General features: G+C 47.3%; 1 protein-coding gene across 2 annotated transcripts in view; it reads left to right on the forward strand.

Moving 5' to 3' along the window:
• The window catches only part of LOC130298236 (oocyte zinc finger protein XlCOF22-like), a 246,966-nt gene that overhangs the window by 218,382 nt on the left and 5,134 nt on the right, over positions 1–23,450 (forward strand). Inside the window, exon 6 of one of the 2 annotated variants that reach the window (XM_056551160.1) lies at positions 22,245–22,608. The exons of the other annotated variant lie outside the window; for it this stretch is intronic. Coding sequence (XP_056407135.1) covers positions 22,245–22,608 — 364 coding nt within the window. The remainder of the gene's footprint in view (positions 1–22,244; positions 22,609–23,450) is intronic. 2 annotated transcript variants of the gene reach the window in all.

Below are 23,450 nucleotides of genomic sequence, written 5' to 3' on the forward strand. Positions count from 1 at the left end.
TTCATCCAGGAAGCTCAGAGTTAGGTTCTTAGAACGTGTAAATATGCCCGATATATCTAAGACAGTACATAGGTCTCTTTCGGGACTTATCAGGCACTCTATAGAAGTCCATGCAGGTGATACATCCAGCCTTAGTATATCCAGGATAGAAAGGGTGCGTCCTCCCCCTAGAGTAGGAGACTGGAGTAACAAATATTCTTGTGAGAAGCTTTTTGGATCTTATGTTTGGAGACTCGTTCTCCAACAGGTCTGAATTTCCGCAATGATTTATCATATATTTATTAAGCTATGTGATCTTCTTTCGTACATATGTTTGCACGGTTAATATTCTTGTCAAGAACAGAGATTATATATGAATTATGTTACCGTATTTTGATTAATCACCTGATACATGGATGTGACACAATATGGGGACATCGGCTGAACAGCTTGCCGAGCTTCCACATGTGATGCAAGTGTCCTATCCCTCCATATACTGAAGACATCGTCAGGCGGTGAGCTGACCCCAGATTTTTTCATAGATTTTCTATGTCTTTCTTTTGCAATATGTAAAAGAGTGCCCGACTCCATCCACATACAACAAAACCCCAGAAGGTGCCTGGATAACTCTGAATATATCAACAACTTTAGGGGAAAACCACTAAAGGGGTACCCTAAACTAAGAACCCTCCCTATAAAATGTAACTTTTATTGGTCACTATTAAAATATTAAAAGAAATCAAAAATCAAATGTAATGTTCACCACTAGGTGTCAGAACCAAACCACTGTTATAATTATAGCTTCAGTTTAGCTCCGTATCAGTGTGCTGGAAATATGATAAGCTCAGAAGGAATGTGCGCTTATTCTGTATGGCCGTTCAGGAGCTCTCTATATATTTAGTAATCAGAAGCTAACTGTAAGAGCAGCAATTAAAACTCCCATGTATCCAGTACCCTGATGTTTCGCTGGCTTCCCAGCTTTATCAAAGGACTGATGACTAATGGCCCGACTCAATCCACACCTTCAACATTGAGAAGATTCTGGAATACCATGTGACAAAAGGAGAGGAGGAGTCCCATACCCCCGACTATATAACTTCTATGAACTCTCCTGTATACGAATACAGGGGGAGAAGCCTCGTGAGCACTAGAGATAAATCCGCACTGTTCTTCAGAGAGTTTGATATTCAGCTCCTCTTCTCATATAAGATGCATTTTGGTTACTATTAGGAGCAGAAGAAATCAGATAAGAATAAAGCTTAGATAGTATTATTATTTAGAAAATAAATACAATCTCTCTAACCAATTTCAGGGACGTATGTTAGTATAACGCTTAAAACATTGGAGAGTAAAGATAAATTTACTTATAAAACCCCAGAAAGCCTGAGATTCCTCTATGGCCAAAGTATTAGTAGAAGAATATAAATCTCGTAAGGTAAAAGAATGTAAACGTTCCCACAAAGGGGAAGAGGGAAAATGTGGTTAGTAATAACCATAGGGAGTAAAGAAAGTGGGGTTAGGGGAGAAGGGAAATCAGAATCAGTCGTAGAGCAGTCTTGTTACGCCGACCGCTCCGGGTCCGCGCTCCTCCCCGGAGCGCTCGCAGCGTCCTCTCATTCGCAGCGCCCCGGTCAGACCTGCTGACCGGGTGCGCTGCGATATTACTCCCAGCCGGGATGCGATTCACGACGCGGGATGCGCCCGCTCGCGATGCGCATCCCGGCTCCCGTACCTGACCCGTTCCCCGTCTGTGTTGTCCCGGCGCGCGCGGCCGGGACCGTGATGCTACAGCAGCTACTACCACAGCTTCAGCAATCATCTCCTCCGCCAGCTCCTGCACCTCCTCCGCAGCGAGTGGCCGCATCCAGCCTCCGATTATCTTTGCCGGATAAATTTGATGGGGACTCTAAGTTTTGCCGTGGTTTTCTTTCGCAATGTTCCCTGCATTTGGAGATGATGTCGGACCAGTTTCCAACTGAAAGGTCTAAGGTGGCTTTCGTAGTCAGCCTTCTTTCTGGGAAAGCCCTGTCATGGGCCACACCGCTCTGGGACCGCAATGACCCTGTCACTGCCTCTGTACACTCCTTCTTCACGGAGATTCGAAGTGTCTTTGAGGAACCTGCCCGAGCCTCTTCTGCCGAGACTGCCCTTCTGAACCTGGTCCAGGGTAATTCTTCTGTTGGCGAGTACGCCATCCAATTCCGTACTCTTGCCTCCGAATTATCCTGGAATAACGAGGCCCTCTGTGCGACCTTTAAAAAAGGCCTATCCAGTAACATTAAAGATGTGCTGGCCGCACGAGAAATTCCTGCTAATCTGCATGAACTTATTCATCTTGCCACCCGCATTGACATGCGTTTTTCCGAAAGGCGTCAGGAGCTCCGCCAGGATATGGACTTTGTTCGCACGAGGCGGTTTCTCGCCCCGGCTCCTCTCTCCTCTGGTCCTCTGCAATCCATTCCTGTGCCTCCCGCCGTGGAGGCTATGCAAGTTGACCGGTCTCGCTTGACACCTCAAGAGAGGACACGATGCCGCATGGAGAACCTTTGCCTGTACTGTGCCGATATCGAACATTTCTTGAAGGATTGTCCTATCCGTCCTCCTCGCCAGGAAAGACGCACGCTGACCCCGCACAAAGGTGAGACAGCTCTTGATGTGAACTCTGCTTCTCTACGCCTTACTGTGCCTGTGCGGATATCTTCTTCTAACTCCTCCTTCTCTGCTATGGCCTTCTTGGATTCCGGATCTGCAGGAAATTTTATTTTGGCCTCTCTCATCAACAGGTTCAACATCCCGGTGACCAGTCTCGCCAGACCCCTCTACATCAACTCTGTTAACAATGAAAGATTGGACTGTACCGTGCGTTACCGCACGGAACCTCTCCTAATGTGCACCGGACCCCATCACAAAAAAATAGAATTTTTGGTCCTCTCTAACTGCACTTCTGAAATTCTTCTTGGATTACCGTGGCTTCAACGCCATTCCCCAACCCTTGATTGGACCACAGGGGAAATCAAGAACTGGGGTACTTCTTGCCACAAGGACTGTCTTAAACCGGCTCCCAGTACTCACAGTCGTGACCCTGTTGTTCCCCCGGTATCTGGTCTTCCTAAGGCCTATCTGGACTATGCTGATGTTTTTTGCAAAAAACAAGCTGAGACTTTGCCTCCTCACAGGCCTTATGACTGTCCTATTGACCTCCTCCCGGGCACTACTCCACCCCGGGGCAAAATCTATCCTCTGTCTGCTCCGGAAACCCAAGCCGTGTCGGAGTACATCCAGGAGAATTTAAAAAAGGGGTTTATCCGCAAGTCCTCCTCTCCTGCCAGAGCTGGATTTTTTTTTGTCTCCAAAAAAGATGGCTCCCTACGCCCTTGCATTGATTACCGCGGACTTAATAAAATCACGGTAAAAAACTGCTACCCCTTACCTCTTTCTCGGAACTCTTTGACCACCTACGAGGCGCCCACATCTTTACCAAGCTGGACTTAAGAGGTGCTTATAATCTCATCCGCATCAGGGAGGGGGACGAATGGAAGACGGCATTTAACACCAGAGATGGACACTTTGAGTATCTGGTCATGCCCTTTGGCCTGTGCAACACCCCTGCCGTCTTCCAAGACTTTGTTAATGAAATTTTTCGTGATCTTCTATATACCTGTGTTGTGGTCTACCTGGACGATATTCTGATTTTTTCTGCCAACTTAGAAGAACACCGCCAGCATGTCCGCATGGTTCTTCAGAGACTTCGGGACAATCAACTTTATGCCAAAATGGAAAAATGTCTCTTTGAATGTCAGTCTCTTCCTTTCCTAGGATACTTAGTCTCTGGCCAGGGACTACAAATGGACCCAGATAAACTATCTGCCGTATTAGATTGGCCACGCCCCTCCGGACTTCGTGCTATCCAACGTTTTTTGGGGTTCGCCAATTATTACAGACAATTTATTCCACACTTTTCCACTATTGTGGCTCCTATCGTGGCTCTAACCAAGAAAAATGCCAATCCTAAGTCCTGGTCTCCTCAAGCGGAAGACGCATTTAAACATCTCAAGTCTGCCTTTTCTTCTGCTCCCGTGCTCTCCAGACCAGATCTAAACCCTTCTTATTGGAGGTAGACGCCTCCTCAGTGGGAGCTGGAGCGGTTCTTCTACAAAAAAATTCTTCCGGGCATGCTGTTACTTGTGGGTTTTTTTCTAGGACCTTCTCTCCGGCGGAGAAAAACTACTCCATTGGTGATCGAGAACTACTGGCCATAAAATTGGCGCTTGAGGAATGGAGGCACCTGCTGGAGGGATCCAAATATCCAGTTATTATATACACTGATCACAAGAATCTCTCTTATCTCCAGTCTGCCCAACGACTGAACCCTAGCCAGGCTAGGTGGTCGTTGTTCTTTGCCCGTTTTAACTTGGAATTCAATTGTCGCCCTGCTGACAAGAACATTAGGGCCGATGCCCTCTCTTGTTCTTCAGATGCCTCTGAAGCCTCTCCGCAACACATCATTCCTCCGGACTGTCTGATCTCCACTTCTCTAGCTTCCATCAGACAAACTCCTCCAGGGAAGACCTTCGTTTCTCCACGCCAGCGCCTCGGGATTCTCAAGTGGGGACACTCCTCCCACCTCGCAGGCCATGCGGGCATCAAAAAATCCTTTCAACTCATCTCTCGATTTTATTGGTGGCCTACTCTGGAGACTGATGTTGTTGATTTCGTGCGGGCTTGTACTGTCTGTGCCCGGGATAAGACTCCTCGCCAGAAGCCTGCTGGTCTCCTTCATCCTCTGCCTGTTCCTGAACAACCTTGGTCACAGATTGGTATGGACTTTATTACGGACCTGCCCTTATCCCATGGCAACACAGTTGTTTGGGTGGTCGTTGATCGATTTTCCAAGATGGCACATTTTATTCCTCTTCCTGGTCTTCCTTCAGCGCCTCAGTTGGCAAAGCAATTTTTTATACACATTTTTCGCCTTCATGGTTTCCCACGCATATCGTCTCGGATAGAGGCGTCCAATTTGTGTCTAAATTCTGGAGGGCCCTCTGTAAGCAGCTCAAGATCAAATTAAACTTCTCTTCTTCTTATCATCCCCAATCCAATGGGCAAGTAGAAAGAATTAATCAGGTCCTGGGTGACTATTTACGACATTTTGTTTCCTCCCGCCAGGATGACTGGGCAGATCTTCTACCATGGGCCGAATTCTCATACAACTTCAGAGTCTCCGAATCTTCTGCTAAATCCCCATTTTTCGTGGTGTACGGCCGTCACCCTCTTCCTCCCCTCCCCACTCCCATGCCCTCTGGTTTGCCCGCTGTTGATGAAGTGACTCGAGATCTTTCCACCATATGGAAAGAAACCCAAAATTCTCTTTTACAGGCTTCATCCCGGATGAAAAAATTTGCTGATAAAAAAAGAAGAACTCCCCCCCCATTTTTGCTCCCGGAGACAAGGTATGGCTCTCCGCTAAGTATGTCCGCTTTCGTGCCCCCAGTTATAAACTGGGACCACGCTATCTTGGTCCTTTCAAAATCTTGTGCCAGATCAACCCTGTCTCTTACAAACTCCTTCTTCCTCCTTCTCTCCGTATTCCCAATGCCTTCCATGTCTCTCTCCTTAAACCACTCATCCTTAACCGCTTCTCTCCCAAAGTTGTTTCTCCCACTCCTGTTTCCGGTTCGTCTGACGTCTTCTCGGTGAAAGAGATTCTGGCATCCAAGACAGTCAGAGGTAAAAGATTCTTCTTGGTTGACTGGGAGAATTGTGGCCCAGAGGAGAGATCTTGGGAACCTGAGGACAACATCCTAGACAAAAGTCTTATCCTCAGGTTCTCAGGCTCCAAGAAGAGGGGAAGACCCAAGGGGGGGGGGGGGGTACTGTTACGCCGAGCGCTCCGGGTCCCCGCTCCTCCCCGGAGCGCTCGCAGCGTCCTCTCATTCGCAGCGCCCCGGTCAGACCTGCTGACCGGGTGCGCTGCGATATTACTCCCAGCCGGGATGCGATTCGCGACGCGGGATGCGCCCGCTCGCGATGCGCATCCCGGCTCCCGTACCTGACCCGTTCCCCGTCTGTGTTGTCCCGGCGCGCGCGCGCCGGGTCTCTGCTATTTATAGGGCCACTGCGCCACTGATTGGCGCAGCAGGCCTAATCAGTGTCATCACCTGTGCACTCCCTACTTATACCTCACTTCCCCTGCACTCCCTCGCCGGATCTTGTTGCCATTGTGCCAGTGAAAGCGTTCCCTTGTGTGTTCCTAGCTTGTGTTCCAGACCTCCTGCCGTTGCCCCTGACTACGATCCTTGCTGCCTGCCCTGACCTTCTGCTACGTCCGACCTTGCTCTTGTCTACTCCCTTGTACCGCGCTTATCTCAGCAGTCAGAGAGGTTGAGCCGTTGCCGGTGGATACGACCTGGTTGCTACCGCCGCTGCAAGACCATCCCGCTTTGCGGCAGGCTCTGGTGAATACCAGTAGCAACTTAGAACCGGTCCACCGACACGGTCCACGCCAATCCCTCTCTGGCACAGAGGATCCACCTCCAGCCAGCCGAATCGTGACAAGTCTAGTAATACCGATAAAGTTATATATAAAAGAGGAAAGAACTAGAGAGGCCAAGGAGGAGTGCGGGGGCCACAAAATGGGCCCTATAGAAGGAGGGACTGAGGAGAATTCCATATCCACATGAGGAATCTAGAGAGAGGGAGGAAGGCGCCTCATGTGCGGGATCAGCAGATCTTGTTAGTGGGGGTGGGGGACGGTAATTCCCAGGCCGCTTACCAAAGTTGGTTGTGCGCCCACACACAACAAGGTAAAGTGCAGAATAAATGTAAATGAAGGTCCACTGCAGCCCTCCTGGGTAGAAGTAGAATCAAAACAGGATGACCGTGAATTCAGGAGTTCGTCCGGCGCAGAGAGGAACCATCAGGAAGCCAAATAAAATCAATGGATTTATTAAATGCAATGCGTTTCGCTGTGCATGCGCAGCGAAACGCGTTGCATTTAATAAATCCATTGATTTTATTTGGCTTCCTGATGGTTCCTCTCTGCGCCGGACGAACTCCTGAATTCACGGTCATCCTGTTTTGATTATATCAACATGAGGAGGAATATAAAGGGGAGGATGAGAAAAAGAAGAGCGAACGAGCTCTAATAATCCAGACGAAGGAAAAGCTTTATAATAAGTGTGTAAATCCGGAAACACAAAACCGCCGTCTAATGTCTTCAGGGTGAGCGTCTATACGGGACACGTGGTCTCTTCTGAATCATAACAAAATTACTAAATAACCATCGGATAGAAGAAAAATAACAATTCCGTACTATGATAGGGACGGACTGTAAAAATATTAAATATTATTGGTAAATATAAGATTTAAGAACCTTTTTCCTTCCAATCCACGACATATATGGGAATTTACGAGCGCGTAACTGGGTCTTCAATCTGTGTAATAATGGCGCAAAGTGTGAAGTAAAGAGATCTTGTACCAGATGTGATCAGATCTCTAGGGATTTTATACCCCGGGGAGGACAAAGAAAAGGAAAAGAATTACACCGATGTTTACTGAACCCGGGGGACGCTGACATATTGACGACTTCTCATATAGAAAAATGGATTTTATGATCTGAGACTGAAAATAGACGTCAAGACGGGAAACGCTGGTCTAGGGTTTGTGATAAATAAAAGTATCTGCAGCGTCTTATGTTCAGAAGAGACGATCTTCAAGGGAGACGCGCGGATCCTGCCTGATGCCTTGAATTAAAGTCTCTATAATCATAATGAGAAAGGGGGCGGGGACAACACTGACGCGTTACATTCCCTATATACAACGTCAGGGACAATATTACATTTATTATAAGTCCAGTGTGCGGAGATGGATATAAGAATAATAAATCATAAAAGAAAGAAAACTTTTATTAACAATTGGTAACAAGTTTGGAGATGCAGTATATGATATATGTATAAATGTCAGATATCCTATGTACATGGATAATATATAGATGTGTTATCTGCATCATTTATTGCTCTGAATTGACTTCTCCCCTGTGTGAGTTCTTTGATGTTTAACAATATTTGCTTTCTGAGCAAAACATTTCCCACATTCTGAACATGAAAATGGCTTCTCTCCTGTGTGAGTTCTTTGATGTTTAATAAGATCTGGTTTCTGAGCAAAACATTTCTCACATTCTGAACATGAAAATGGCTTCTCTCCTGTGTGAGTTCTTTCATGTACAACAAGATGTGATTTCCGAGTAAAACATTTCCCACATTCTGAGCATAAAAATGGCTTCTCCCCTGTGTGATTTCTTTGATGTTGAACAAGACTTGATTTATCAGTAAAACATTTCCCACATTCTGCACATGAAAATGGCTTCTCCCCTGTGTGAGTTCTTTTATGTCTAACAAGATCCAATTTCTGAGCAAAACATTTCCCACATTCTGAACAAGAAAATGGCTTCTCTCCTGTGTGAGTTCTCTGATGTATTACAAGATTTGATTTCTGAGTAAAACATTTCCCACATTCTGAGCATGAATATGGTTTCTTTCCTGTATGAGCTCGTTGATGTCCAACACCCCTTCTGTGACTTTTATATTGCTGAACATCCTGTGATGACTGAGAAGACAGGACCTGTATATAAGGATGAGATGACAGATCTTGGCTGTGAAGGGCTGAGGGTGTATCTGGGATAATGGAATGTTCTTCATATGTATCTTGTGTGATATCATCATCTGCTTTATAATCTGAAGATATAAGATTCTCCTCTGATCTCCTGGTACAGGAATCTGCAGAGAATAACACAGATTTTATTATCAGTATTAACCCCTTAACAACCCAGGACATTTTTGCATTTCTAAGCAATAGTACTTTGTACCCTTCATTTTCAAATAAGATTTACTGCAAAACTGAAGAAAGATAGTTACTATGATAGCGGAGCAGCCATACAACAGTGGTGTCAAACTGTGGCCCTCCAGATGTAGCAAAACTTCAACTCCCAGCATGCCTCGACACTAAAGGTCTGTCTGCCTCCTCCAGAGGATGCGCACTGTCCCCAAAAGGTAAATCAAGGCTTCCCTCTCATGGTATCCCTTAGTGCAGTGGTCTTCAAACTGCGGCCAATGGATGATGGGGGGCTCAAACTATCCAGTACATGACATGGGTGCTCTACAAGTATGCAAAAAAGCAATGTAATCCAAACAAGACAAACAGACCGCACGCTATTATAGAGAGCACACCAATAGGACTGTGTTGTGGCTCCTAAAGAGCCTTTTTAATTGGTTTTAGAGCTTTGTTCATGTATTAAATTTATATGTGCCTTTTTCCCTTTTTTGTACTTAATAAAATTATGGAATTCTTATAAACTATTGGTGTGCTCTCTATAATAGTGTGCGGTCTGTTTGTCTTGTTTGGATTCAAACTGCGGCCCTCCAGATGCTGCAAAACTTCATCTCCCAGCATGCTCGGAAGTTTAAGTTTTGGAACATCTGGAGGGCCACAGTTTGACACCACTGCCTTACAAGGAGCAGGGACACCTGTCTTTGACAAACATGTGGACACAGCCTCAGGGAAAATCACTGCTATGGGGCCCGGTCAGGGACCAAATGACTGTGCCCCCCAATCCACCTGACCCCACAGGTTATAATGGAGCAGTCATCCAAACCGCCCCCTTTATAATCCTCATGTCAGCCAGAGAATTCAGGCAAAGGATAGGGGATACGTTATAGATCACGGGGGTCCGACCCTTGGGACTTCCTGCGATCTCCTGAACTGGGCCCTGGCAGTCTGCTTGAAGGGGGCAGACAGACCCCTGCATGGAGCGGCGGCCGACACTCCCCCTCCATTGTATCCCATAGAAATACATGGAGGGGGTGTGTCAGCCGCGGCATCCTGTGGGAGTCGGAAAGGCCGCTTCCTGAAGACTGCCAGGGCCCCGTTCAAGAGATTGCGGTGAGTCCCAAGGGTCGGACCCCCGTGATCTATAACCTATCCCCCCTATCCTGTCTAGGCTGAGAGTATCACATTTTTGTCTTTTGTCTATTAATGTGTATAGAAAGACTTATGTCCTAATAAAGTTAGTGAAATTTTCCTGGAACCAAGTTAAAAGAGGAACCTTTATTTTTAATGATTTTCGCTCACGACTCGCCAGCCGCACCTATACCTCCATTTGGACCCACACAGGTGACCCGAACCGGAACATTTCCATCTCAGAGGGAAAGAATAAAGGGATTTAAAAGGGGTACTCCACTGCTAGACATCTTATCCCTTATCCAAAGGATGGGGGATAAGATGTCTGATCGCGGGGGTCCGGCTGCTGGGGCCACCAGGATCTCCTGCAGCAGCGGGCGTTCTAAACAAAAGCCAGATTCCAGTGGTTGTGACATCTCGGGGTGGGGGGGGATGTCTGATCTTGAGGGGTCCGACCACTGAGACCCCTGCGATCTCCTGCCTGGCATCCCATTTGTGTATCTCCCATAGAGATTCATGGAGAGACATGTCGGAGGTTGACAGTAATCCCTGCACGGAGCGGCGGTCACCTGTGCCTGGAGAGATCTGGGGTGCTGGGCAGGAGATCCCGGGGGGTCCCAGCGGTCGGACCCCCCACGATCAGATGCTTATCCCCTATCCTCAGGATGAAAAAGGAAAGATAGCGACTCCAGAGAGACAGAGAGCTGGTATCTACTGCTATATGGAGGAATATTAGTCTGTATATAATGTGATTCATAAACAGTATGGCGGTATTATTCAGTCACTATGTAGTGGTGATGGTATCAAGTCAACTGCTATAGAGTCAACATAGAGGGGGAGGGGGATAGTATTTGCCCTGAAAGCCCAAAGATTCTAGTTACACCAATACTTCCCGAAAATATTATTGCAGCCGGTGACAGAATAGAATCTGTGACTGTTCTCTGTATTTAGTGGTTACTACTCACCTGGGTGGTTACCTGTAGGAATGTGCTCCTTATACTGCTGATCACTGCTCACATCTGTCTCTTCTTCTTCCTTTATGTCTGTAGCATGAATATAGATCAGATCTTTCTCTGTAGTAATGTTCTCCATATTCTGATTACCAAGAGGACGGGGACACCTCTCTGGTGCTGTTCTCTTACTGGATCTGACTGTAGGGAACACATACAGAGACTGAATTCATTCTTTACATACAAATAATGAGATGACGTGTGTATATAGTCATGTCTATTACCTGGTGATGTGAGGGGCTGCTGATCCTCCATCATGACCTGATCCTTGTACTGATCCTTGTGTCCTTCTACATACTCCCACTCCTCCATGGAGAAATAGACCGCCACGTCCTGACACCTTATAGGAACCTGACACATAATGATACAGTCATCACCTCGACCCCTCCAGTGGTGTTACTGTATAATGTCCCAGCATTCCCAGCAGTGTCCCCTCTCCAGTCATCACCAGACCCCTCCATTACGGTATAATGTCCCAGCATTCCCAGCAGTGTCACCTCTCCAGTCATCACCAGACCCCTCCATTACTGTATAATGTCCCAGCATTCCCAGCAGTGTCACCTCTCCAGTCATCACCAGACCCCTCCATTACTGTATAATGTCCCAGCAGTGTCACCTCTCCAGTCATCACCAGACCCCTCCATTACTGTATAATGTCCCAGCAGTGTCACCTCTCCAGTCATCACCAGACCCCTCCATTACTGTATAATGTCCCAGCAGTGTCACCTCTCCAGTCATCACCAGACCCCTCCATTACTGTATAATGTCCCAGCAGTGTCACCTCTCCAGTCACCACCAGACCCCTCCATTACTGTATAATGTCCCAGCATTCCCAGCAGTGTCACCTCTCCAGTCATCACCAGACCCCTCCATTACTGTATAATGTCCCAACAGTGTCACCTCTCCAGTTATCACCAGACCCCTCCATTACTGTATAATGTCCCAGCAGTGTCACCTCTCCAGTCATCACCAGACCCCTCCATTACTGTATAATGTCCCAGCAGTGTCACCTCTCCAGTCATCACCAGACCCCTCCATTACTGTATAATGTCCCAGCAGTGTCACCTCTCCAATCATCACCAGACCCCTCCATTACTGCATAATGTCCCAGCAGTGTCACCTCTCCAGTCATCACCAGACCCCTCCATTACTGTATAATGTCCCAGCAGTGTCACCTCTCCAGTCATCACCAGACCCCTCCATTACTGTATAATGTCCCAGCATTCCCAGCAGTGTCACCTCTCCAGTCATCACCAGACCCCTCCATTACTGTATAATGTCCCAGCAGTGTCACCTCTCCAGTCATCACCAGACCCCTCCATTACTGTATAATGTCCCAGCATTCCCAGCAGTGTCACCTCTCCAGTCATCACCAGACCCCTCCATTACTGTATAATGTCCCAGCAGTGTCACCTCTCCAGTCATCACCAGACCCCTCCATTACTGTATAATGTCCCAGCAGGGTCACCTCTCCAGTCATCACCAGACCCCTCCATTACTGTATAATGTCCCAGCAGTGTCACCTCTCCAGTCATCACCAGACCCCTCCATTACTGTATAATGTCCCAGCAGTGTCACCTCTCCAGTCATCACCAGACCCCTCCATTACTGTATAATGTCCCAGCATTCCCAGCAGGGTCACCTCTCCAGTCATCACCAGACCCCTCCATTACTGTATAATGTCCCAGCATTCCCAGCAGGGTCACCTCTCCAGTCATCACCAGACCCCTCCATTACTGTATAATGTCCCAGCAGTGTCACCTCTCCAGTCATCACCAGACTCCTCCATTACTGTATAATGTCCCAGCATTCCCAGCAGTGTCACCTCTCCAGTCATCACCAGACCCCTCCATTACTGTATAATGTCCCAGCAGTGTCACCTCTCCAGTCATCACCAGACCCCTCCATTACTGTATAATGTCCCAGCATTCCTAGCAGTGTCACCTCTCCAGTCATCACCAGACCCCTCCATTACTGTATAATGTCCCAGCAGTGTCACCTCGCCAGTCCTCACTAGACCCCTCCATTACTGTATAATGTCCCAGCAGTGTCACCTCTCCAGTCATCACCAGACCCCCCCCCCCCCATTACTGTATAATGTCCCAGCAGTGTCACCTCTCCAGTCATCACCAGACCCCTCCATTACTGTATAATGTCCCAGCAGGGTCACCTCTCCAGTCATCACCAGACCCCTCCATTACTGTATAATGTCCCAGCAGGGTCACCTCTCCAGTCAGCAGCTCCATCATCTTGTTGATGAGTTCTAGAATCTTCTGTTCATCCATTTCCTCATGTATCAGGGAGTGAGGTGGGGGCCCCGGGATTGGGCTCAGGGTTCTATCCCCATCCTTCACACACAGGGGCCCGACAGCGCCCACTAGAGGACTTCTTCACTACTGTGTAATCCTGTGTATGGAGAGACACATTAATATCACTACATACATTCCCAGAATCCCTCACCTCTCCAGTCATATCCATCTGTTATTACATAGATAAGAATGAGGTCATGTGACATCACTCCCAGAATCCCTCACCTCTCCAGTCATATCCATCTGTTATTACATAGATAAGAATGAGGTCATGTGACATCACTCCCAGAATCCCTCACCTCTCCAGTCATATCCATCTGTTATTACATAGATAAGAATGAGGTCATGTGACATCACTCCCAGAATCCCTCACCTCTCCAATCATATCCATCTGTTATTACATAGATAAGAATGAGGTTATGTGACATCACTCCCAGAATCCCTCACCTCTCCAGTAATCCGGAAGAGTATCTGTAGGGTGAGGTTTATGATCCTGTCGGCCATCTTGTTCCTGTCTCTCTCCATGGTTGATGGGTCATCCAGGAGAATTCTCTTATATAGAAGATATCAGCAGAGGATCCTGGGTTGGAGAAACCTGAAGGGAAGAAGAGGAGACGATGATAAACCGCACCAGATTCTATGGAGAAATAAAATCCATTTCCTGGAGATAATCTGGGGAAACATCTGAGGAGACATTATAGTAAACCTAGTCAGGGGATCCATCATAGTCTGGGGCGGAGTCATGGGGGATGGGTAGAATATGGAGACAGGAATCCACCATCCATGTTATCCAGGTAATACCAGAAGCCGCGAGTGGTGAGAAGAGGCAAATGGTGGACAAAGTGTCTGAGGACTCTTCATCATCCAGTAGATGTGACCTGTCATGGTCGGAGGTCAGGAGGTCACTGTCCTATGTCACACACCATCTCTTACCATCCTATTTTAACTATAGTCAGTTATTCTGCTGCCATCTAGGTGTTTACCCCGACCACTTGAGGGCGCCAAATATCAGGACTCCAGACAATGAACAGTTACACATACAAGGGATTTGGTGACACCGCACTGGAATCACTGATAAAGGGATCATCCATCTGGGATATTTCCACACCGGATCGAGACCTTCTGCGTCCTACTAATCCCAAGGATTTCCTCACATTATCACCTTCTATTATATACATACGTATACGCTTATTGTGAGCGGCTTTACCTCATCTCACCTTCTCTCATAGTGGACTGAGGACATCTACACCTGATATTCCTTCATTGTATGTATCCCACTGCGAACAAACCATTGTGCCTCCCCTCAGGGGGTGTAAAGACCTTCACTCAGAGCAAACATGGCGGAAACATTACAACAATGAGACACAAACAAACCATTGTGCCTCCCCTCAGGGGTGTAAAGATCTTCACTCAGAGCAAACATGGCGGAAACATTACAACAACGAGACACAAACAAACCATTGTGCCTCCCCTCAGGGGTGTAAAGATCTTCACTCAGAGCAAACATGGCGGAAACATTACAACGAGACACAAACAAACCATTGTGCCTCCCCTCAGGGGTGTAAAGACCTTCACTCAGAGCAAACATGGAGGAAACATTACAACAACGAGACACAAACAAACCATTGTGCCTCCCCTCAGGGGTGTAAAGACCTTCTCTCAGAGCAAACATGGCGGAAACATTACAACAACGAGACACAAACAAACCATTGTGCCACCCCTCAGGGGTGTAAAGACCTTCACTCAGAGCAAACATGGCGGAAACATTACAACAACGAGACACAAACAAACCATTGTGCCTCCCCTCAGGGGTGTAAAGACCTTCACTCAGAGCAAACATGGCGGAAACATTACAACAACGAGACACAAACAAACCATTGTGCCTCCCCTCAGGGGGTGTAAAGACCTTCACTCAGAGCAAACATGGCGGAAACATTACAACAACGAGACACAAACAAACCATTGTGCCTCCCCTCAGGGGTGTAAAGATCTTCACTCAGAGCAAACATGGCGGAAACATTACAACAACGAGACACAAACAAACCATTGTGCCTCCCCTCAGGGGTGTAAAGATCTTCACTCAGAGCAAATATGGCGGAAACATTACAACAACGAGACACAAACAAACCATTGTGCCTCCCCTCAGGGGTGTAAAGACCTTCACTCAGAGCAAACATGGCGGAAACATTACAACAACGAGACACAAACAAACCATTGTGCCTCCCCTCAGGGGTGTAAAGACCTTCACTCAGAGCAAACATGGCGGAAACATTACAACAACGAGACACAAACAAACCATTGCGCCTCCCCTCAGGGGTGTAAAGACCTTCACTCAGAGCAAACATGGCGGAAACATTACAACAACGAGACACAAACAAACCATTGTGCCTCCCCTCAGGGGTGTAAAGATCTTCACTCAGAGCAAACATGGTGGAAACATTACAACAACGAGACACAAACAAACCATTGTGCCTCCCCTCAGGGGTGTAAAGACCTTCACTCAGAGCAAACATGGAGGAAAAATTACAACAACGAGACACAAACAAACCATTGTGCCTCCCCTCAGGGGTGTAAAGACCTTCACTCAGAGCAAACATGGAGGAAACATTAAAACGAGACACAAACAAACCATTGTGCCTCCCCTCAGGGGTGTAAAGACCTTCACTCAGAGCAAACATGGAGGAAACATTACAACAACGAGACACAAACAAACCATTGTGCCTCCCCTCAGGGGTGTAAAGACCTTCACTCAGAGCAAACATGGCGGAAACATTACAACAACGAGACACAAACAAACCATTGTGCCTCCCCTCAGGGGTGTAAAGACCTTCACTCAGAGCAAACATGGCGGAAACATTACAACAACGAGACACAAACAAACCATTGTGCCTCCCCTCAGGGGTGTAAAGACTTCTTTGACATGGTCACATGACACTTCTCTGTGCTTTTCATACTTTAGTTCACATAAAGCTTTGGTGGGATCATAGGTGAATGGATTCGCGTCACACTGGGAGTTATTGTCCCGGAATGTTACATAATTGTCCAGAATCCGGGCAGAAAGCCAATCTGGTCTCCAGGGTTGGTACGACACTATGTCGGGAGTTTGAATCCTGACGTGGATGTTGTCCCTCCAGGTACCCACGTTATGGACCCTTTTCATCCTTTTTACCGTTGTTTGCGGTAACAAACGGGGAGGAACAGAGGGGCCCGAGCAGAGAAGGCTGAGGGAGAATCCTGAGGAGAGACCATATGTTACCACTGTGCCTCGTGTGCAGGCTGTGCGGCCGTAAGGAAGGAGGTAGAAGCAGCCACCGGGACCACAGTGGCGGCCATCTTAGATTGCTGTATGGAAGAAATGGCTAATACCCAGAGAAGAAATTAACCAGATGACAGGATGGGCGGGGAGGTGACCTGCAGCCCTTCACCATACAAACACGCCTCATTCCATAGACCTGCACTGAGAGGGCGTGACGGAACGAGGGGCGTGGGCTGTGCCAGCACAACCCCCACTCCAAGTGTTCAGAACACTAGGGCAGCAGAGTACCCCTTTAATGGGTTAATCATTAGCGGTGAGTCCTGGCTGCTTATAGCTCCTAAGCTCACATTTAAATCCCATATGGAGCGCAGGGCGTATATGTACCACATGTTCTTAAAGGAGTTCTGTAGTAAAAAATAACCAACGGATAGGGGACAAGTTATAGATCGGGGGGGGGGGGGGGGGGGGGGGTCAGGGTCTGACTGCTGGGACCCCCTGCAATCTCTTGTAAGGGGCCCCGACAGTCCGCAGGAAGGGGGCGAACCAACCCCTGCACGGACAGGGTGGCCAAAACGCCCCCTATATGTATCCCATAGAAATACATGGAGGGAGTGCTTTGGCAGCAGCTTCCTGTGGGGGTCAGATCGCCCGCTTCCTGCGAACTGCTGGGCCCCCATACAGGAGATTGCAGGGGATCCCAGCAGTTGGACCCCCGCAGTCTATAACTTATCCCCTATACTTTGGATAGGGGATGTTATTTTTTACTGCCCTAGTCCTTTATGGGTTAATAATATCCCCAATAATCCTGATCTGATGGTGACCGCACACACATACCTGTATCTATAGAGGAGCCGTGTGCTTACAGGACCTGCGATGATGTCACCGTCATGTGATCAGTCACATGGAGGAGGAGGAGTCACATGATCAGGGGCTGCTGCTCTGAGAGATCTCCACACACAACACAACAGCAGTGACTGCCCCACCAGGACCTGCTCTGTATCTGCTACATGCTGGAGGTGTAGGACCTGTGATGATGTCACAATCATGTGACCAGTACATTTGGGGGCAAAGTTTAGCAGTATAGAAGTGACTGTGGCTGAAGGACCTGTGGGGAGGATCATGTGACAGGAGTGGGCGGGGCTGAGCAGTGCAGGATAGAAGAGATTGCAGTTAAAGGACCTGTGATGACGGTCATGTGACAACAGAGTCCTGCAAACACTGAGCAGTTGAGCCTAGAGCAGCAGCTCCTGATCATGTGACTCCTCCACGTGACTGATCACATGACGGTGACATCATCGCAGGTCCTGTAAGCACACGGCTCCTCTACAGATACAGGTATGTGTGTTCTCTCCCTGTCAGGATTCTCTTACGTCCCTCCAGCAGCACAGATGGTATATTCCTCCCCCCGCACACTGGTATGACCCATGCATTGTACTGACAATAAAACCTTACAAGGGTTAATCGCACCCCCTCCCCTATATAGAGGCCGATCCCCTCATCCTGTGATTTCTCCTTTGGGGATTATTTTTATGTATTTTTTGTGTTTTTTACTTTAATATTATTTTATCTTTGCTCCTGGTGAGAGAAGGGTTAATATATTGTCTTGTTTCTGCTGCTGTTTGTGTTATTCCGCCATCTTTACTCATTTCCTATATCTCCGCCCAGTTGGCCCCCAGCTAGAAGCCCCGCCCTCCTGTCCTTGTGGCCCTATTCCTGTTATGTCTTTACCTCTAATATGTCAGGTTCTTCTTCTCCTTCTGGTTCTCTCCCCGCGGTGTCCACATGTCTCCCCGGCCGCCGCCATCTTGTAGAAGGAGGTTTATGGAGAACTGGGCCGACTCCTCTGTGGATCCAGGCTCTGCCGACACGCCCCCTCCCATAGACATGAAAGAAGGGGTGTGGTTGTGACATCATGTGGGGGTGTGGCTGTGATATCACGAGGGGGTGTGGCTGTGACATCACGAGGGGGTGTGGCTGTGAAATCAAGAGGGGGTGTGACTGTGACATCACGAGGGGGTGTGGCTGTGACGTGACACAATGAACCCCTTTAAAGGTGACTCCGCCCCCAGACATCTTCTCCTCTCTCTGGGGGAGGGGACAGACATTAATCTATAGATAAAATATAGTAAAATGATACATTAACCCTTCATCTCCCACATCCTATAAATCTTCCCATCTCCTCCGCCTCTGGTGTCCAAGGTGATAGATTAGTCGCCATCCATGAGTCTCATGATAGATTCTACCAGACGTGGCCCCCGTGGATGTGATTCCAGGATACTGTGGAGTCGCCGTCCTGTTGTGTCCTCCAGCGTGTTCTCTGCTATATTGCTGGGTCATGTGATTGGTCGTCCATTCCCGCCTTATGCTCCTCCCCCCTTGTTCCCCTTCACCCTCTATCCTCCCTTTTCCTTCTCTTTTCTTTACGTTTACCTTCTTGTCTTTCTTTTCGTGTTCTCGGTGTTTGTTCTTCTGTATTTGATTCTTTGCCGCCAAAGATTCTGAAAGATTTTCTGGTAAATTTCCGAGGACGTCATCATAGAGGAGAACTCATCCGAAATCATTGTGACTATAATGTCTCCTCAGATGTTTCCCCAGATTATCTCCAGGAAATGGATTTTATTTCTCCATAGAATCTGGTGCGGTTTATCATCGTCTCCTCTTCTTCCCTTCAGGTTTCTCCAATCCAGGATCCTCTGCTGATATCTTCTATATAAGAGAATTCTCCCGGATGACCCATCAACCATGGAGAGAGACAGGAACAAGATGGCCGACAGGATCATAAACCTCACCCTACAGATACTCTTCCGGCTTACTGGAGAGGTGAGGGATTCTGGGAGTGATGTCACATGACCTCATTCTTATCTATGTAATAGCAGATGGATATGACTGGAGAGGTGAGGGATTCTGGGAGTGATGTCACATGACCTCATTCTTATCTATGTAATAACAGATGGATGTGACTGGAGAGGTGAGGGATTCTGGGAGTGATGTCACAGGACCTCATTCTTATCTATGTAATAACAGATGGATATGACTGGAGAGGTGAGGGATTCTGGGAGTGATGTCACATGACCTCATTCTTATCTATGTAATAACAGATGATATGACTGGAGAGGTGAGGGATTCTGGGAGTGATGTCACATGACCTCATTCTTATCTATGTGATAGCAGATGGATATGACTGGAGAGGTGAGGGATTCTGGGAGTGATGTCACATGACCTCATTCTTATCTATGTAATAACAGATGGATATGACTGGAGAGGTGAGGGATTCTGGGAGTGATGTCACAGGACCTCATTCTTATCTATGTAATAACAGATGGATATGACTGGAGAGGTGAGGGATTCTGGGAGTGATGTCACATGACCTCATTCTTATCTGTGTAATAACAGATGGATATGACTGGAGAGGTGAGGGATTCTGGGAGTGATGTCACATGACCTCATTCTTATCTATGTAATAACAGATGGATATGACTGGAGAGGTGAGGGATTCTGGGAATGTATGTAGTGATATTAATGTGTCTCTCCATACACAGGATTACACAGTAGTGAAGAAGTCCTCTAGTGGGCGCTGTCGGGCCCCTGTGTGTGAAGGATGGGGAAGAACCCTGAGCCCAATCCCGGGGCCCCCACCTCACTCCCTGATACATGAGGAAATGGATGAACAGAAGATCCGAGAACTGATCAACAAGATGATGGAGCTGCTGACTGGAGAGGTGACCCTGCTGGGACATTATACAGTAATGGAGGGGTCTGGTGATGACTGGAGAGGTGACACTGCTGGGACATTATACAGTAATGGAGGGGTCTGGTGATGACTGGAGAGGTGACACTGCTGGGACATTATACAGTAATGGAGGGGTCTGGTGATGACTGGAGAGGTGACACTGCTGGGACATTATACAGTAATGGAGGGGTCTGGTGATGACTGGAGAGGTGACACTGCTGGGACATTATACAGTAATAGAGGGGTCTGGTGATGACTGGAGAGGTGACACTGCTGGGACATTATACAGTAATGGAGGGGTCTGGTGATGACTGGAGAGGTGACACTGCTGGGACATTATACAGTAATGGAGGGGTCTGGTGATGACTGGAGAGGTGACCCTGCTGGGACATTATACAGTAATGGAGGGGTCTGGTGATGACTGGAGAGGTGACACTGCTGGGACATTATACAGTAATGGAGGGGTCTGGTGATGACTGGAGAGGTGACACTGCTGGGACATTATACAGTAATGGAGGGGTCTGGTAATGACTGGAGAGGTGACACTGCTGGGACATTATACAGTAATGGAGGGGTCTGGTGATGACTGGAGAGGTGACACTGCTGGGACATTATACAGTAATGGAGGGGTCTGGTGATGACTGGAGAGGTGACACTGCTGGGACATTATACAGTAATGGAGGGGTCTGGTGATGACTGGAGAGGTGACACTGCTGGGACATTATACAGTAATGGAGGGGTCTGGTGATGACTGGAGAGGTGACACTGCTGGGACATTATACAGTAATGGAGGGGTCTGGTGATGACTGGAGAGGTGACACTGCTGGGACATTATACAGTAATGGAGGGGTCTGGTGATGACTGGAGAGGTGACACTGCTGGGATATTATACAGTAATGGAGGGGTCTGGTGATGACTGGAGAGGTGACACTGCTGGGACATTATACAGTAATGGAGGGGTCTGGTGATGACTGGAGAGGTGACACTGCTGGGACATTATACAGTAATGGTGGGGTCTGGTGATGACTGGAGAGGTGACACTGCTGGGAATGCTGGGACATTATACAGTAATGGAGGGGTCTGGTGATGACTGGAGAGGTGACACTGCTGGGACATTATACAGTAATGGAGGGGTCTGGTGATGACTGGAGAGGTGACACTGCTGGGACATTATACAGTAATGGAGGGGTCTGGTGATGACTGGAGAGGTGACACTGCTGGGACATTATACAGTAATGGAGGGGTCTGGTGATGACTGGAGAGGTGACACTGCTGGGACATTATACAGTAATGGAGGGGTCTGGTGATGACTGGAGAGGTGACACTGCTGGGACATTATACAGTAATGGAGGGGTCTGGTGATGACTGGAGAGGTGACACTACTGGGACATTATACAGTAATGGAGGGGTCTGGTGATGACTGGAGAGGTGACACTGCTGGGACATTATACAGTAATGGAGGGGTCTGGTGATGACTGGAGAGGTGACACTGCTGGGAATGCTGGGACATTATACAGTAACACCACTGGAGGGGTCGGGGTGATGACTGTATCATTATGTGTCAGGTTCCTATAAGGTGTCAGGACGTGGCGGTCTATTTCTCCATGGAGGAGTGGGAGTATGTAGAAGGACACAAGGATCAGTACAAGGATCAGGTCATGATGGAGGATCAGCAGCCCCTCACATCACCAGGTAATAGACATGACTATATACACACGTCCTCTCATTATTTGTATGTAAAGAATGAATTCAGTCTCTGTATGTGTTCCCTACAGTCAGATCCAGTAAGAGAACAGCACCAGAGAGGTGTCCCCGTCCTCTTCTTCCACAGGATGATCAGGTAGATGGAGATATTCCCTATGATCTGTAGAAGGGCTGTGAAGCTCTTGTGGTCAGTCCCCTCACCCTCCATGACTCCTCATCTCCTGCTCATCTATAACATCCCATGTGACTTCTCCTACTGTCTGATGACTTTTACTATATTTCTTCCATATCTTATGAATCAGGGAGAAGATCTGAATAATATTAATGCTCCAGAGACAGATGTGAGCAGTGATGAGCAGTGTAAGAAGGACATTCCTACAGGGAAAGAAAATGCTACAGACGTAAAGGAAGAAGAAGAGACAGATGTGAGCGGTGATGAGCAGTATAAGGAGGACATTCCCACAGGGAAAGAACTGATCTATATTAATGCTACAGACATGAAGGAAGAAGAGACAGATGTGAGCGGTGATGAGCAGTATAAGGAGGACATTCCTACAAAGAAAGATCTGATCTATGTTAATGCTACAGACATAAAGGAAGAAGAAGAGACAGATGTGAGCGGTGATGAGCAGTATAAGGAGGACATTCCTACAAGTAACCGCTCAGGTGAGTAGTAACTACTTAATACAGAGAAGAGTCACAGATTCTACTTAGTCACCGGCTGCAGTAATCACAGAAAAATGAATGCCCATATATGTTACTCACTAGGTCATCCAGATTCTATACAGGTCTTTTTTATTTGGCTTCTGTATTTGCCTCACAATTCCTTCTGTTCTGCTGCTCACTTATTCTGACATGCACTACTCAAAAAGATCAGCCGAGATGACGGACAACGGTCCCTTCACCTGCTTCCGCCACTCTCCCGGTGTCTTCTGCTCTGGTCTGACATTGAACAGAGCAGAAGATGACCGATAATACTGATCAGTGCTATGCCCTATGCAGAGCACTGAACAGTATTAGCAATCTAATGATTGCTATAGATATTCCCCTATGGAGATTAAAAAAGTGTAAAATAAATGTAAAAAAATAAGTTTTAAAAAAGTGTAAAAATAAAAATGTGAATAAAGATTTAAATCACCCCTTTTCCCCATTTTAATAAAAAAAAAGCTTAAAAAATGATAAATGCTAAACATATTTGGTATCACCACATGTGTAAATGTCCGAACTATAAAATATAATGTTAATGATCCCCTACGGTGAACAGCATAAACGAAAAAACAAAAGTCCCAAATTTCGGAAAAATTAGAAAGTTAGAGGTGGTCAACAAGAGTCAATTTTAACCCCTTAAGGACTGAGCCCTTTTTCACAATTCTGACCACTGTCACTTTAAGCATTAATAATTCTAAGATGCTTTTACAGAATATTCTGATTCTGAGATTGTTTTTTCCGTGACATATTCTACTTTATTTTGGTGGTAAATTTTTGCCGTTACTTGCATCCTTTCTTGG

This window comes from Hyla sarda (genome assembly GCF_029499605.1).
Source record: "Hyla sarda isolate aHylSar1 chromosome 1 unlocalized genomic scaffold, aHylSar1.hap1 SUPER_1_unloc_6, whole genome shotgun sequence".
NCBI classification, from domain to species: Eukaryota; Metazoa; Chordata; class Amphibia; order Anura; family Hylidae; genus Hyla; species Hyla sarda.